General features: G+C 46.8%; 2 protein-coding genes across 4 annotated transcripts in view; one reads left to right on the forward strand and one right to left on the reverse strand.

Moving 5' to 3' along the window:
* The window catches only part of WDFY4 (WDFY family member 4), a 202,852-nt gene that overhangs the window by 145,676 nt on the left and 40,659 nt on the right, over window positions 1–16,517 (forward strand). For both annotated transcript variants that reach the window (XM_082222996.1, XM_082222997.1), the window contains one exon: window positions 518–580. In XM_082222996.1, coding sequence (XP_082079122.1) covers window positions 518–580 — 63 coding nt within the window. The remainder of the gene's footprint in view (window positions 1–517; window positions 581–16,517) is intronic.
* LRRC18 (leucine rich repeat containing 18) lies at window positions 5,168–14,825 on the reverse strand. 2 transcript variants are annotated; one of them, XM_082223323.1, is made up of 2 exons: window positions 14,566–14,825; window positions 5,168–6,153 (listed from the first exon to the last, which is right to left on the reverse strand). In XM_082223323.1, exon 2 carries the CDS (start codon window positions 6,060–6,062, stop codon window positions 5,295–5,297), a length of 768 nt encoding a protein of 255 aa, XP_082079449.1. In that variant the 5' UTR covers window positions 6,063–6,153; window positions 14,566–14,825; the 3' UTR covers window positions 5,168–5,294. The 2 variants fall into 2 exon arrangements, with proteins under 2 accessions (XP_082079449.1, XP_082079450.1); XM_082223324.1 differs by lacking the exon at window positions 14,566–14,825 and adding an exon at window positions 7,594–7,612.

Raw genomic sequence — 16,517 nt, forward strand, 5'->3', positions numbered from 1 at the left:
TAACTGGGGTTATGGAATAATTGTATGCGGAGAGAAATTCAAGTGATTTTTACTTCCGTGTGTGGGTGTGTGTTCTACTCTGAGAAGCTGAAGGAGATGCAGTGGTACCTTGGTTTAAGAACAGCTTAGTTTATAAACAACTTGGATTAAGAAAGCTGCAAACCTGTTTTGGTTTGTGAACTTTGCCTTGGAAGCAGAACATGTTCCGCTTCTTGTTGAGTGTGTTGCATTTGTAAACTGAGTCCCCTGCTGCTCTGGGAAAGCATGCCTTGGTTTAAGAACGCTTTGGTTTAAGAATGGACTTCTGGAACGTAGACCAAGGTACCACTGTATTTGCAAGGTTCTCCCAGTCCTATCAGCAGCTTGTCTTGAGCGCATAATTGATGGTTGAACTAAACTGGGGCTTAGCTGGCAAAACATACTGGAATCCTTAAAAGTTAATTTCTAAAGCAATTATGATTTCTGAGCATGAGTCAGCCCTTTCTATTGTTGCTGTATTTTCTTCGTTCCGGTTCAGATTTTATTCGAAGAAGCCTAATCTGAAATCGAAAGGCATCACGGAAGCATCAATTAATATAAGGTAACAACTGCATTAATTAATTCACTGATAAGCCTTTTGTTCTCTTTTAGAACTGTAGCGAGCATTTTAAAGCAATGTGCCCCCTGTTACCTGACAAAGGGTGTGCTGGGAATTGTATATGGTGTATATTAGTTTACACATATTATTCATTTTTGTACGGATCTTTTTATCTATTAAAAAATGTAGATACAATTGTATAATTAACTGGGCAGAATGGATTTATGAGCGAACACTTGCAAAAGTGACAAAAGTGAAGCAGACTGTGTTGACTGCCCCCCCCCCCTTTAGCTAGCAGTAGTCGAAAGAAGAAGAAAAATATATTTGCAGGATTGATTGTGGGTGAGAAGGTACAAAAGACTGAGGTTTGTGAAGGCTTGCAAAAGAAAGTTGAATCTTTTCTTTAGAGAAAATACAACTCTTGTGGGTCAGGAACATCAGAACAGCTCTCTACTCAGTCAGCAACCAGAAACCAGAGCTTTCTGAACTCTTCCTCTCAGTCTGGCTCATTCTGCTATGGCTTCGCTGTGTGGATATGAATATAACAAGCAAAATGGTAATCCATTTCAACATAATTAATAATGGTAATTTTTTTTGTTTGCCTTTATCATTATTTTTTTAATTCAAAGATGAGTGACAGTGATATGAGTTACAATAGCTGAAATAATACGTAGGTAAAAATATTCCAAGAAGAAATTACCAAGAAAAGAAATTGATCACTGATTGCTATTTCTTGCTTAGCATTCCCAGAGTGTTTAAAACATTCCCAGTCTTCTTCACACTCATTAACTGTACATATTCCTTGATTCACCCAAAGATCTCAGGTGAAACTTCACAAAGCAAAATATACACCAGGAGGTTTAGTTTGGTCACAATTGAGCATGCACTTCCAGAATCGACGCTAAATTTCTGGGAAACGAGCTACTGTAGTCGCTAGAGGGCTGTGGAAATTTGTTTCACAGGGTTTTTAGACTTGTCTACTCATGTTCTATGGGATGCAGGTGGCGCTGTGGGTTAAAGCACAGAGCCTAGGGCTTGCTGATCAGAAGGTCGGCGGTTTGAATCCCCGCGGCGGGGCGAGCTCCCATTGCTCGGTCCCTGCTCCTGCCAACCTAGCAGTTCGAAAGCACGTCAAAGTGCAAGTAGATAAATAGGTACCGCTCCGGCGGGAAGGTAAATGGCGATTTTCGGGAAGCTTTTAATGTTTGATGTATTATAGTATTTTAATATTCTTTTGGAAGCCGCCCAGAGTGGCTGGGAAGGCCCAGCCAGATGGGCGGGGTATAAATAATAAATTATTATTATTATTATTATTATTATTATTATTATTATTATTATTCCATGCGCTGCTCTTGTTCGCCAGAAGAGGCTTAGTCATGCTGGCCACATGACCTGGAAGCTGTACGCCGGTTCCCTTGGCCAATAAAGCGAGATGAGCGCCGCAACCCCAGAGTCGGTCACGACTGGACCTAATGGTCAGTGGTCCCTATGTTCTATCTGAAACCAAAGGGGCGCATGGGTTGCCAGATACATTTTTTTCCTAGCTCTCCTACCCCACTGTTTAGTTGGAGCTTCTTCGGGTCCTCTCTGCTTCCCTCATAGACCAACTTATTTTCTAAATTGTTGATGCTGGAGAACGAAGATCAGTTGAATTACTTGACTGCAGTAATACACCTGACTTTCTTCGCTCTGAACACAGAAACTCCAAAGCTCCAGTATACGTGCACCGAGGCCATAAAAGAAGCTAATAGAAATGGTAACATTCAAAATCGGGTGGTCAGCATATGCAGCGACCAATAGGCCAACTGCAACTCTTTACTGGCATGAGGATGGAAGGCAGTCTCGTAAGCAGTTTAATAACTGATACTGCATTTAAGGTTCATTTAAAACAACAACAAGTTGCCACCCAAGTTTGGCCTGAAGCAAAATTTAAAATGAGTTGGGACATTCCTCCTTAAACAAAATATCCGAGGAGTCCTGAGGGAAGTCAAAGCACTTTAATATAATATACAGTGGTACCTTGGAAGTTGAACAGAATACGTTCTCGAAGTCCGTTCGACTTCCAGAACGCTCGGAAACCAAGGCGCGGCTTCCAGAAGCCGTGGAAGTTGCATTGGAAGTTTGGGTTCGAAAGAATGTTCGCAAACCGGAACGCTCCCTTCTGGGTTTGTGGAATTCGGGAGCCAAAATGTTCGACTCGCAAGGCGTTCGGTATCCAAGGTATGACTGTAGTTTTGCTTTCTTACGCTCTTTGCAAAACAGGAAGTGTGCGAATATATTTCAGTGAAGCTTATGCCTTAAAACCACAGGTACATTGCCAGCTTAAAAGTCAGCGAGGTTGTCTGTGTTTCAAATTAGATTTGTACAGTTGGCCGTATTCCTAAACTGCCCCCTGCCAGTAGGTGGAGAAAGGGATCTGGATGTCTCCATAGGGCTTAGGTTTTCGAACTGGGTTGAAGCTGATCTGGGGGAAATGCAACAAAACACAGTATTTCTAAAAAATAAAATAAAAAATACAGGAGAGATGTGGACTGCCGTACGTATGTGTCTTCACAAACCAGCCATAGGAGCACGGTGGATTCAGAGCAAACAGGAGTGTGTTCACAGCTTTCGTTCCCCAATTCTTTTTAATTGTTCGGCAGGTATTGCTCCTCCCAAGGCAGCTATCAGCATGTTAAAGACAATACATGACGTCGCAAATCACAGTACAATTTGAAAACGTCACCCAAAGCACAACAATACATTGTTATTTTTTTACCATACCTTGCTGTGGAGGACAGAACCAAGCAAAACCAGTTTTGCATTTCCCTTGCTTTTAGACAAAACCAAGGTTAGTTACCGTATTGACTCGAGTCTAATGCACTATCAAATCTAATGCACACACCTCACTTTTCAAAACCTTGAAACCAGAGAAATATTTCCTGGCAAATGTAAATGCACCATTGAAGGTAATGCGCACCCCAATTTTTGCAATGTAATTTGGCCAAAAAGAAAGGTACGCATTAGACTCGAGTAAATATGGTATAAACGCTAACATTGCAGAAACAAGGGCATTCCAAACTGGTGTGTATTCTTTGGCCAGATTGCTTAGCTTGGGTGCAGAAAGCCCTACAAAGTTCACAGAATGGCCTTGAGCAAGTCACTATAGTATTTTTTTTTTAAAAAATGTGCCTGAGCATGTTTGTTTTATATATATATTTCCCTCTCTCTCCCCCTCACTATCCTGACAGCAGCTTCTTTTAAGGTGAGTTGTACCCATTGCATGGTAGGGTTCACTGTGTGTAAGCCAATGATGTGTGTTTGCAACACACCATGTAAGCCAATGATGTGTGTACCTTGCAACAAACAAGAGGAGGATCCAGGGCACAGGTTATCAGACTTACACATGTTGGACTCTACATGCCTGTATGCTACTATATGTTAAATGCAAAAGATATATGGTTTGGGCAAATGAGTTATTTCGAGAGATCATGCATGTGGACGATGGTCATATGCCTATATTTTTTTTTGTGGTGTTGCGCAATCAAGGCCAACGATCCACAATTTGGGGCTGGTTTTGGTTGCCAGGACAAAATTTGCTGCTCTTTCTCTTCTTGAACTTACCCTGCACCTGTACATGAGATTGGGGGCAATATTGAAATACTTTATTGTCACTTGTACAACTTGTATACAGTGAAATTACACGAGCACCCCCACTCAGCTCTCTTAGTCTTAATTCCCCTCATTTACTGATGCACACCCACCAAACCCGGAAGTCAGTTGCCCTGTTGTTATCTTTTCATTCAGCAGCCTAACAGCCCACGGATAGAAGCTGTTCTTTACCCTGTTGGCGCGACTAATCATGCTCCTATATCTTCTGCCTGAGGGCGGTCAAGAAAGTGCCAGCCAGGGTGTGAATCATCCCTGAGAAGTTTCCTCACTCTCCTGAGGCAACGTTCTTCCACTATTTCATCCAGCGGATTCACGGGACAGCCCATAATATCTTGTGCTGTATCCTCTACTCCCCGTCCCCTATCTGCTAAGTTTGGAGCTGGAGAGAGGGGTGGATGTTAGAGCTAGGGGAGAGGACCAGCAGCTTATTTTGGTCATGGGTGGCGAGGCACTGCCAACACCTCTGCTGCCAAGTACCCAAAAAGCCACCCTCTCCAGAACTAGAGAAATAGGTTGGGCTTATTTGGGGGCTGAGTAGGAAAGTATTCAGGCTCCACCACCCAACCACAAAACATCAACCCTTACTATTCCTCTCTAAGCTAAAAGGGAAGGTTGGGTTTTGCTTTAGCAGTGGACAGGCAAACTCTTGGAGTACTTCTTCCACCCAGTGCTCAAGCAGTCCCACCCCTCTTCTTCTTGGACAGGCAAGGGTCTTCTCCATAGTAGTGCTGAATATCTGAAGCTCAGCGCAACTGTGGTGATGATCCCTGCACATTCCTCTAGCCCCAAACTGAAGAGCTGCTCTTGCCATGGGTGAGAGTGGCCAGCAGGTTTATGGATCAGGGCTCCAAGCCTGGCAATATGTATATATTGTTTTCTGTTTGGTGGACTGATACATGCTTAGTAGTAGTGGAGAACCTCTTTTAGTGGGTGCAGAGCTATGTGATCAAGAGCACTTTTATTGCTTGGGAACAGATTACAATGACTGGATGCAAAGGGGCCACACTGTGCCTTGCCTCTACCTCGCTATTGGCCATGCATCCATCGGTGATGGTTGGTAGCCCATTCACCTCCAATCTGCCTGGTTCTCCTTTGCTGTAGAATTGGGCGTCATGAGGCTCGAAAAGTTTGGCTTTCTGAGTGGGGCAGGCACAGTGTTCTTCAGTTTGTTCAGCTTGTCCCTCTCTTCTTGACACTTCCTCAAGCATGGGTAGCAAAGATCTTTTTCTTCCACCACGTAGAGTGTCTCGAGGCGCTTAATGTGGTCAATGTAGAGCTCCTCTTCTGTGGGCCCAGGAAAGGGATTCCGCTTGGAATTCAACTTCTTGAGTTTAGGGAGCTTTGCAATGCTGTTTGGGATGCTCTTCAGTAAATTGTCAAATACTCCAACTTCCTGGAGCTCCTTCAGTTGCCCCAGAGTGGTTGGGAGGTTGTCGATGTGGTTGAGGCCAAGATTGAGATTACGCAAGATCTTGAGCTGGTTTAGCTCCATGGGCAAGCTCCGGGCCGTTAGCTTGTTGTTGCAAAGATTCAGGAAAATGAGACTCTGTAGGTTCCCTATTGTTTCTGGCAGCTTCTCAATCTGGTTGCTGTGCAAGTCCAGCCAGCGCAGGTTCGTGAACTTGTCAATTGAGTCTGGGATCTTCTTGAGCATGTTTCTGCTGAGGTCCAGTTCATCCACATCGTTCAGCTTCAAGATGCATCTGGGGAAAGTGGTGATGCCCATCTTGCTCAGATCAAGGCGACGTTTCCCGTCAAATGTGATCTTGATGCAGTTCTTAGCAACTTTCAAGGTGACCTTTTTCCCCTTGGGATTTTTCCCCCCTTTAGCCATTCCCAGCGAAGAGAGTGTGACGCAGATTAGATGAATTAAAGGAGTCCAAGGAAAGCGTCCCAGTGAGATCTGCTGCTGCTTATTGTTGAACCTGAATTAAAAACACATACACATATAACTGTTAAATCTATACAGGTCACTCCTTTTTGCTGGGCAGGGTTCTCTTATTAAAATACTGTTAATACAGAACGACAGAAAGCTTCTTCCCCGTGCACCAGGTGTGCAAGCTTGCGTGAGCTGCAAGGGCAGCTGGAGGAGCAGCCTCAACAAGCCTCTGGCTCATGAGGAGACCCTCCCCAGAGCCTGAAGGGGACGTTGTCTTCATCCTGCTGCTGGAGGGGCAGCAGGGCTTCCTCAGCTAATGCTCAAGGAAGTGGCTGTGGCGGCTGCGCTACCCTGGATGTCAGCTGTTAGGCAGGGAGGCTGAGCAGCTCAACAAAGACATGATGAGTTTGGCCCAAAGTTCAGTTGGTTCAGCCTGTGCCCCTAGATTTTCTGTTGAGTCAGGGCAGTCAGGTACAGTACTCTTCTTCAGTACCAATCCAAGGCCAATAAACTGATTTGCTGGAGGAAACCATTGAAAATTACTGTAACAAGCCAATTTCCCCCCATTTGCCTATTCAATATACACCCACAGTCACCAAATCCATTACAGCATGGACTTGTCCTATGAACGCTTTCCCCTTAGTTCTCTACAATGAAAGTTGTTTTTTTTAAAAAAAACAAAAACAAACATGCACACATAGATACACAAATTGTTTTCCAGTATACATTATCTACATATTCACTGACATACAATTACAACTGCCCAACAGCTCCCTCATTGACTTTTTTTAATCTGAAGTGTTGTTTGTCGATTTTGTGTGTGTTTACGTTGCTTGTTGCTGGCTGTGGCTTGCATGTCCAAAGGCGGCAAGTCTACCTATGTTTACCCGGCAGCAAGTTCCAGTGGATTCCCTGGGACTTACTCCCAGGCAAGTGGGGTAGTGAGGTAAAGGTAAGGTAAAGGGACCCCTGATGATTAGGTCCAGTCATGGATGACTCTGGGATTGTGGCGCTCATCTCGCTTTACTGGCCGAGGGAGCCGGCGTACAGCTTCCGGGTCATGTGGTCAGCATGACTAAGCCGCTTCTGGCGAACCAGAGCCGCACACGGAAACGCAGTTTACCTTCCTGCTGGAGCGGTACCTATTTATCTACTTGCACTTTGATGCGCTTTCAAACTGCTAGGTTGGCAGGAGCAGGGACCGAGCAACAGGAGCTCACCCCGTCGCGGGGATTCGAACCGCCGACCTTCTGATCGGCAAGTCCTAGGCTCTGTGGTTTAGACTAAGGTTACCAGATTTTTTTTCAGTGAATCCGGGGACACATTTCAACTTCAATTGATTTTGTATGGGGACTGATTTGTAAATCCGGGGACTGTCCCCGGGAATCAGGGACATCTGGTAACCTTAGTTTAGACCACAGCGCCACCCGCATCCCTCAACCTCACTTATATGGCAGTAAACACCCCAGAATTCAATGCGGCTTACTTCTTCGTAGACCACGGTTAGGATTGCAGCCGTAGATGGCTTTGAGACGGTCCATTATGTGACAAGCCACTTTATTCATTTTATCTTTAAAGGTGGCACTATACTCTTTGTTGATTTTGCTGCGAAAGACCAACCGGGGCGCTCCTCTGGAAATCCATTAACTTTGAAAGGAAATGCACAGGGCAGGCAATCAATTTGTAAATATCTGTTGATTGCTGAGGTAGGCACATCGATTGTCCCGGGCGGAGCGCTTAAAAAAGAATAGGTATATTTCTGCATCAGTGGACTAACAGAAGGAAGACTAGTGCAAGCTAAACCAGTTGCAGCAGAATGCCAAATGAAAGTGAAAAGGGCCAATGGAATGAAAGGATGAAAATGGAACTGAGTGAGGCACGTCCCTAGGTAAACTGCAAGAAAGAGTGTTCTCCTTCATGGAGAGCACGTGTTGCGGTGGGGGCCGCCAGGACACTCCAAAGTTGTGGGGCAGGCTAATTGATCATTGGCCACTGATGCGATTGGGCTTCCCTTGTTGTTGGGAAGAAGTTAATGTTGCCATTTGTTGATTGACAGCGAGAAATGCTAAAACTCCTTGCACGAGGCTAGGGCTTCCTCTTTTCGCCCGTGCATCGGATTGCCCGTCCGTCCCCCCATATTTAGGGTTGTTCGCTTTGACCTTGCTATGCCTGTCACTGGGTCGTCTGCTCTTGGGGCAGGGGCCCGGTAGGGATTTTGTCCATCTGGCTGATTGGCTGGGGCCATTTGGTTTTTGCCTACTACGTAGCAAATTGTCACAACTTGTAAGGTTGTGTTTAGGCATTGGTTTATGGTTTGATTGGTTGAGGGGCATGGATTGGCTGTGCCTGCCCCTCTAATGCTGCTGCTGCAAGGGATTCCGTTAAAGGAATACAGGGGCTCATTATTGCTTGTCCACCCTGTCAAGGGGTTTTGGGCCATTGCAAGAGCTCCTGGTTGCATTTGGGGAGGGCTGAGGGCAGGTTCCCTGCTCCATCGCTACCCCCAAGTGTATTCCCCCATTCTGACTTTCGCAGGCGTGCGGAATGTCAGTCTGTCCCCCATGGGGGGGGGGGGGGAGATAGTTGCAACCAATGCCTAAGCAACCACTCACATTTTTGTATTTTAATAAAGTTGTGGCCAAAATTATGCCAAAAACCTTAAACAAAATTTTTTGTGTGATATGTGAGTTATTGGGGTGGCCCTGGGGACCTCGACACACAAAATACAGTACAGTTGACTCACAACTTGTACATGTTTAACACGTGCAAGTACAGTTTTATGCGCTTGGCAGCTGGACAGCTGCGCTTGCACAAATTAGACGCCCACAAAGTGGACAGCTTCCCGGGCTCTGGAAAGGTTGAGACATCTGGGGCCATCCATGCAAATGCCTCCAGAGGCTTCATGAGTCCTTCCCAGAGCCTGGTAAGCAAGGCAGAGACTTTAAAAGCTCTCCACCTTGCATAAGGGGAAAAGTAAAAAAAGGTAACGGACCCCTGGACGGTTAAGTCCAGTCAAAGGCGACTATGGGGTTGCGGCACTCATCTTGCTTTCAGGCCGAGGGAGCTGGTGTTTGTCCACAGACAGTTTTCCGGGTCATGTACCCAGCAGGACTAAGCCGCTGCTGGAGCAACAGAACACCGTGACGGAAACCAGAGTGCATGGAAACACCGTTTACCTTCCCACCACAGCAGTACCTATTTATCTACTTGCACTGCACGGAGCCAGTGTGGTGTAGTGGTTAAGAGCGGTAGTCACGTAATCTGGGTAACCGGGTTCGCGTCTCCGCTCCTCCACATGCAGCTGCTGGGTGACCTTGGGCCAGTCACACTTCTTTGAAGTCTCTCAGCCCCACTCACCTCACAGAGTGTTTGTTGTGGGGGAGGAAGGGAAAGGAGGCTGTTAGCCGCTTTGAGACTCCTGAAGGGGAGTGAAAGGCGGGATATCAAATCCAAACTCTTTCAAACTGCTAGGTTGGCAGAAGCTGGGACCGAGCAACGGGAGCTCACCCCATCGCGGGGATTCGAACTGCTGACCTTCCGATCAGCAAGCCCAAGAGGCTCAGTGGTTTAGACCGCAGCACCACCCACGTTCCTATATAAGGGGAAAGACCCATTTGGTGCACCAGCTCTGGAAAGGAAGGGATGGTCCCATGGGAGCACTTCTGGGGTTGCTCTGACTAGACGTGATTTTGGCTTTACACACAATCCCCAGAACCCAACCCCCAAGCAAGTTGCTAGTTGTCCGTACTTTCCGGAAATTGTTTTTTGGCGCTTTTTGTAGGTGCTTGCAGGGTAGCGATGAGCACCGGTTCCACTTGGCTGAGCCCCAGCTGAACCGAAATCTCCGGCATTTAATTGTGAAGAGTCAAATCACCGTTTTGATGAATGATTGTTTGAGAAAGAATATAGATTTGTCTACAACACTCCTCTCCATTAGAAAGGTTTCATTACAAGCCCTTCAGGCTTTTTGACTACTCATTAATCATGTGCAAGTACATAGACGCAGGGATCAGATGGGAGATAATGCATTTCAGCTCATTTCAATAACATACTGCGGCCCTTAACAATTTGTGCCAGGATCCCACATTCACCCAAACACTTAGCTTTCTCCAAAATAAAATAATGGCAGGGAACAACCTTGCCTCCCAATACAGATCCATCTGGCCTTTCAGTAAGACTCTACTCCTGGAAGAGACTTCTCGGATCTTTTTGTTTTCGTGAAAACTGTATCCACTTCGTATCACTTTTTTATTTAGTCTCAAAGCCAGTAAGATGGTCAGGAGAATGAGAACGTTGTCTACCCTAAAGAACAGCATCCAGATAAAGCCAGCTTGGGCCTGATTAACAGCTGTGATGCTGTTATCAGGATTGGGATTCAGGTTACCAAAATGATTTTTTTATTTTTTGGGGGAAGTTAGAAAATAATTTAAGGAAAAGTATTAACTGGAGCCAGGTAGGATTGCTTATAGTCCAGTGGAGACTCTTGAGAGTCCCATGGACTGCAAGAAGATCAAACCTCTCCATTCTGAAGGAAATCAGCCCTGAGTGCTTACTGGATCGTGAAGCTGAGGCTCCAATACTTTGGCCACCTCATGAGAAGAGAAGACTCCCTGGAAAAGACCTTGATGTTGAGAAAGATCACAAGGAGAAGGGGACGACAGAGGATGAGATGGTTGGACAGTGTTCTCGAAGCTACAAACATGAGTCTGACCAGCCTGCGGGAGGCAGTGGAAGACAGGAGTGCCTGGCGTGCTCTGGTCCATGGGGTCACAAAGAGTCGGACATGACTAAACGACTAAACAACAAAAGCTACCATTACATGCAGGGCGAAAGTACTGGTGTATTTTGCAAGCACAAATGCATTGCTGACTATCACCGGAGGTATCCCCTCCAAGGTTTGTTAAAAATTTTCCGATGAAAATAGGCCCTGCTAAAATGGGTGGGGTGGAGGAAATCTTCATTTTAGCAGGGGCTTCAATGACCAGGAAGGGGTTCGTATTGAATCCTGCCTATAACGGAGCAGGATTTAACACCCCCACCACTAGGGCTGAGCAAAGTCTGTTTTTCAATACCATTCTATATCACCAGCTTAGCATTGTGATATACCTATATATCACGATGTCTGAAATAAGGATGTAACTATGCAGAGGTGAACGAGGTAATGTCCTGGTAACTGCTACTACTAAGTGGTAGTTGGGGACGTGGGCGGCGCTGTGGTCTAAACCACTGAGCCTCTTGGGCTTGGTGATCAGAACGTTGGCGGTTTGAATCCCCGCGACAGGGTGAGCTCCCGTTGCTCGGCCCCAGCTTCTGCCAACCTGAAAGCACGCCAATGCAAGTAAATAGGTATCACTCCAGCGGGAAGGTAAATGGCGTTTTATGTGCTCTGGCTTCCATCACGGTGTCCCATTGCACCAGAAGCAGTTTAGTCCTGCTGGCTACATGACCTGGAAAGCTGTCTGTGGACAAAGGTTGACTCCCTGGGCCTGAAAGTGAGATGAGCGTCACAACCCCATAGTCGCCTTTGACGGGAGTCCTTTACCTTTTACCTTTACCTTAAGTGGTCTAAAACAGACACATTTTACTTATTTTACCATATTGTTACAACTGTTATGTTATAGTACAGAGCAACAAGGACAGAAAGAATCAGGAGAGAAGTGATGACCAGCTCCATGGTTTTTCCCATATCATGTTTTTTTTTTACATAGCACACATGCACACATTGTGATTCGCAATATAGCGCCATGTCGAATTTTATGAAACCATTAGTGTGGACTTCAAACCGATGTTGGATGATGGATTGATACATTGCCCAGCCTTACCCACCACTCATCAGCTTGATGAGCAAGGAGTTAAATCCTGCTTTGCACGCCAGTTTTCTGCCAATTGCGGCACCACAAGTTGATTTGCAGGTGTGCAAGGCTTTGAGAGACTGGAGTTTCTAGGCAGAGAGCAGACCAGACTGGGAAGGTCTGGGTCTTGCTTTGTCGACAAATACCGTATTTTTCGCTCCATAAGACGTACTTTCTTCTTCCTAAAAAGTAAGGTGAAATGTCTGTGTGTCTTATGGGGTGAATGCATGGTCCCTGGAGCCGAATTGCCCAGGGGCAAAAATCAGATCATGCTTTTTTTTTTTTTTGAAAGAGGGAAGTGGGTGTTGAAACAAAGCCGCTGATCGCAAGTGATCAGAAGTGAGATAAGGGATGCTAGCAATAAAGGAGGCTGCCTGGGAGGGGGGAGGTAAAGACAGCAAACTTGCAAGGAGAGGAGACGGGAAGACTAAAGCAATGAGGAGAGAAATTAGAAGAAAAGGAGGAGCAAATAACTGCTCCAGCTAAGGAAAAGACACTAAGGCAAACAAGAGGGAAGGGAGTGTTGAAAGGAAGCAGCTGATCGGTGGGATTGGGAGAGAGATAAGGGATGCTAGCGGAGGCTGCCTGGGAGAGGGGAGGTAAAAGCCCATGGATCCTCAAGATTTTTACATTGGGTCACCCCAAATTCACCATCAGATCACATAGCATGTCCATGGCTACAGCCTGCACCAAAAAAATCACACACCCACTGTTGTGTGGGGCCGCAATGGCACAAAAACTTGGTTACAAAGCACAGATCCACATGGATTCTCAGGATTTTTGCATTGGGCTACCCCACAAAAATCATACATCCACTGTTTCGTTCAGAATAGTTTTTTTCTTGTTTTCCTCCTCTAAAAACTAGGTGCGTCTTATGGTCAGGTGCGTCTTATGGAGCGAAAAATACGGTAAAAGCAGAACTTCTCTGTATTCTGCATCAGACAGGCAGGTGGAGTTGCTTGTGTTTATGAGTATAGTGTTGGGGCATGACAAGCTGGTGGTAGAATTGGGGCTGCGTAGCGCAGACGCATCGCTGTGAGAACCAGGTTGCCTCTTGCAGTGTGCCCCCACACACCCAACCTTGCCTCTGCTTTTATACCGTCCTGGTAAGGTGGCGGAAATGCTGCCATCAGCTCCTGCTCTCACCTGGAGTCATCAGGTTTGTGGCTGAGCTTTGAACTGGGAACTCCCAGATGGATAGCAGCTTCTGCTACTAACCTTATCCCATGGGGGCTGATGAACTGAAACCGCGCAGTATTGCAAGTCAGGCAGCGAGCCTGACATCCCCGCTAAATGCATAATAAATGGCTTTGCTCACATGCCTAATCATTCTTCCCACCCCATTGCATATCCACATGCCCCCTTTCTCCCCACACACCACAATGATGTGCAGACTTTCTCCCCACACACCACATTCCCCGCTGAATTCCTTGGGCCCAAATGGATGCTCTCTGTGGCCGCTCAGGCATATTCTGATTAATCTGAAGGAGAAAGTCTGCACATCATTGAAAAACAAGGACCCTTTTCTGTGAAGCCAGCCATGTTGTTTTTCTACTGCAAAGCCAGCTCTCGCTGTTATTTGCAAGTTGCATGACTCGTGCAGACAGAATCTGAGAACGCGCCATTTGTGTGCATTCTAATGTAAGGAGCAGAGTCTTTCGCCTCTCCAAGACACAGTGATATTGGGTGCTCAGCTCCCATTTTCTCCCAAAGTTTGGGGGGGCCAGATTTGTCGCTCATTCTGTTATTTTGGGGACAGCATTGTCTTGGGAAGGAAAGGGTTAACCCACCCATCCCTGCGTGACAAGATAGAGATGAACACATCCTCTCCACCCTGTGGCTAAATAAAACCAACCACAGGAGCATTTCAAACAAAACTTTTCATGTCGTGTGTATAGTTTGACCCTTGATTGACAGAGACACATATCGAGTCCCTCTGTTAGGAAACGTACAAATCGCGTATCCCGGCTAACTTGACGGCCTTTTCAGCCCTCCTCCTACATAAAACTAAAGAGATGGATTCAAACTGCTTTGCTTTCTGCAGGCAGGCTGCTTTAAACTAAAGAGAACCTCCATTTCACAAAGGCTGTGATGTGCAGGTTCTCTTTGGCTCACAGCAGCTTGATATCGGAGAGCAAAGCAATTGAATTCATCTCTTTCGTTTCATCTAGGAGGAGTGCAGGGGGTAGGAAAAGTTCCTCTTATACAGCCTTTAAAAAGAAAAAGGTAGAAATGTTCCTGGTATCAAACCCACGCAAGATATTCTGTGTAGAGAATTGATGAAGAGGTTTCATCTGAGCAGCTCAACGGCGTTGCTAAGCTGCTGTATATAAACAGAAAAGTGCATTAGCTCCTGGCACCTTGGGAAACTAAGCAAGCCCGCCGAGTGGATCTGGCACTGAACACAGGCTTTTTCTGTTAGCAAACTTCTTCCACTAATCTCCTTCAAACAATGGGTCCTTATCGTTGCCACTGTTTGGAAGTTAGGGGGGGAAACCTGGACTGCAAGGAAAATGTTTATCCCTTCCAGATTTCCACAGGATTACAAGCTCTAAAATCTAAACTCTAAAATAAGGTAGGATCTGCTTTGGGAGAAGTTGACTTACCCTGTTCCTGTGATATTCTAGTCAGCTCTTGTGATGCCGCCTGTGAAACTTTTGGTTTCTAAGCAACAGGAAATTCCAAGCCCTTGGAGACCATTAGCATATGCCTGCCTGGTTTGCAACATGCCAGGTCAAAGGCAGCGCCCCTGGCTGTACCTCCCAGTGAAACGGGCAGCTCCAACCAGCGGAAGCCACTCAGCCCATGACTCAGAACAGGGTTGTGAGGCTCTCTGGCTGATCTCCTTATCTGGTAGAATTCTCTGGCTGAAGGACAGATCAGACAGTTGAGGCCTCACAGCACCCGTGCAATCATTGCCCTGTGTCTAACCCTGGCGACGTAGCAGGGTGAAGCAACAGACCCTCCAACATTTCTCCGGTGAAATTAGGGTTGCCCTATTCCATAATTGGGAACACGGGTGGCACTGTGGGTTAAACCACAGAGCCTAGGACTTGCCGATCAGAAGGTCGGCGGTTCGAATCCCTGTGACGGGGTGAGCTCCTGTTGCTTGGTCCCAGCTCCTGCCAACCTAGTAGTTCGAAAGCACGTCAAAGTGCAAGTAGATAAATAGGTACCGCTCCGGCGGGAAGGTAAACGGCGTTTCCGTGCACTGCTCTGGTTTGCCACATGACCCGGAAGCTGTACGCCGGCTCTCTCGGCCAATAAAGCGAGATGAGCGCCGCAACCCCCAGAGTCAGTCACGACTGGACGTAACTGTCAGGGGTCCCATTACCTTTATTCTGTAATAATTACTTTATTCTTTATTCCTGTCCCATCTGACTGGGTTGCCCCAGCCACTTTGGGTGGCTTCAAACATATATGAAAACATAAAAGGTAAAGGTAAAGGTACCCCTGCCTGTACGGGCCAGTAGTGTCCGACTCTGGGGTTGCGCGCCCATCTTGCTTAAGAGGCCGGGGGCCAGCGCTGTCCGAAGACACTTCCGGGTCACGTGGCTAGCGTGACAAGCTGCATCTGGCGAGCCAGTGCAGCACATGGAAACGCCGTTTACCTTCCCGCTAGTAAGCGGTCCCTATTTATCTACTTGCACCCGGGGGTGCTTTCAAACTGCTAGGTTGGCAGGCGCTGGGACCGAGCAGCGGGAGCGCACCCCGCCGCGGGGATTCGAACCGCCGACCTGATGATCGGCAAGTCCTAGGCGCTGAGGTTTTACCCACAGCGCCACCCGCGTCCCTATATGAAAACATAATAAAATGTTAAAAAGCTTCCCTATACATGACTGCCTTCAGATGTCTTCTAAAGGTTGTACAGTTACTTATCTCCTTGGCTTGGGGGGTCACATAATTCCATACCCTACAGCATTTCTCTGATGAAACTAGGGACATCCTACCATACCATTTTTTTTTTAAAATAAAACCAATGTGGACTAAGGCATAGGTAAAGGTAAAGGGAGCCCTGACCATTAGGTCCAGTCGTGGCCGACTCTGGAGTTGTGGCGCCCCTCTCGCTTTATTGGCTGAGGGAGCCGGCGTACAGCTTCCGGGTCATGTGGCCAGCATGACTAAGCCGCTTCGAGCGAACCAGAGCAGCACACGGAAACGCTGTTTACCTTCCCGCCGGAGTGGTACCTATTTATCTACTTGCACTTTGACGTGCTTTCGAACTGCTAGGTTGGCAGGAGCAGGGCTGAGCAATGGGAGCTCACCCCGTCATGGGGATTTGAACCTCTGACCTTCTGATCGGCAAGTCCTAGGCTCTGTGGTTTAACCCACAGCGCCACCCACGTCCCTAAGGCATACTCTCCAACATTTCTCCATGCATTAATTAATATCAATAAAGCACAGTGCTCATTTGGTGGCTGTCAAGTTTTACCTCTGCTTTCTACTTTTGCGCTGTCTACCTCCTGAAAAAAAAAATGTTCAGGTGGGAGAGGAAAATGCTCTCTCACCTGCAGGGCTGGTGCTGCCTCGGGTGGCAGAAGCTGTGAAATGGGCGCAT

The sequence above is a fragment of the Podarcis vaucheri genome (assembly GCF_965113315.1).
Source record: "Podarcis vaucheri genome assembly, chromosome: 5".
In the NCBI taxonomy this organism is placed as follows: Eukaryota; Metazoa; Chordata; class Lepidosauria; order Squamata; family Lacertidae; genus Podarcis; species Podarcis vaucheri.

Bases quoted from the DNA above. Each gene is read 5' to 3' on its own strand.
- LRRC18 (XM_082223323.1), bottom strand. From the start codon at position 6,062: ATGGCTAAAGGGGGGAAAAATCCCAAGGGGAAAAAGGTCACCTTGAAA.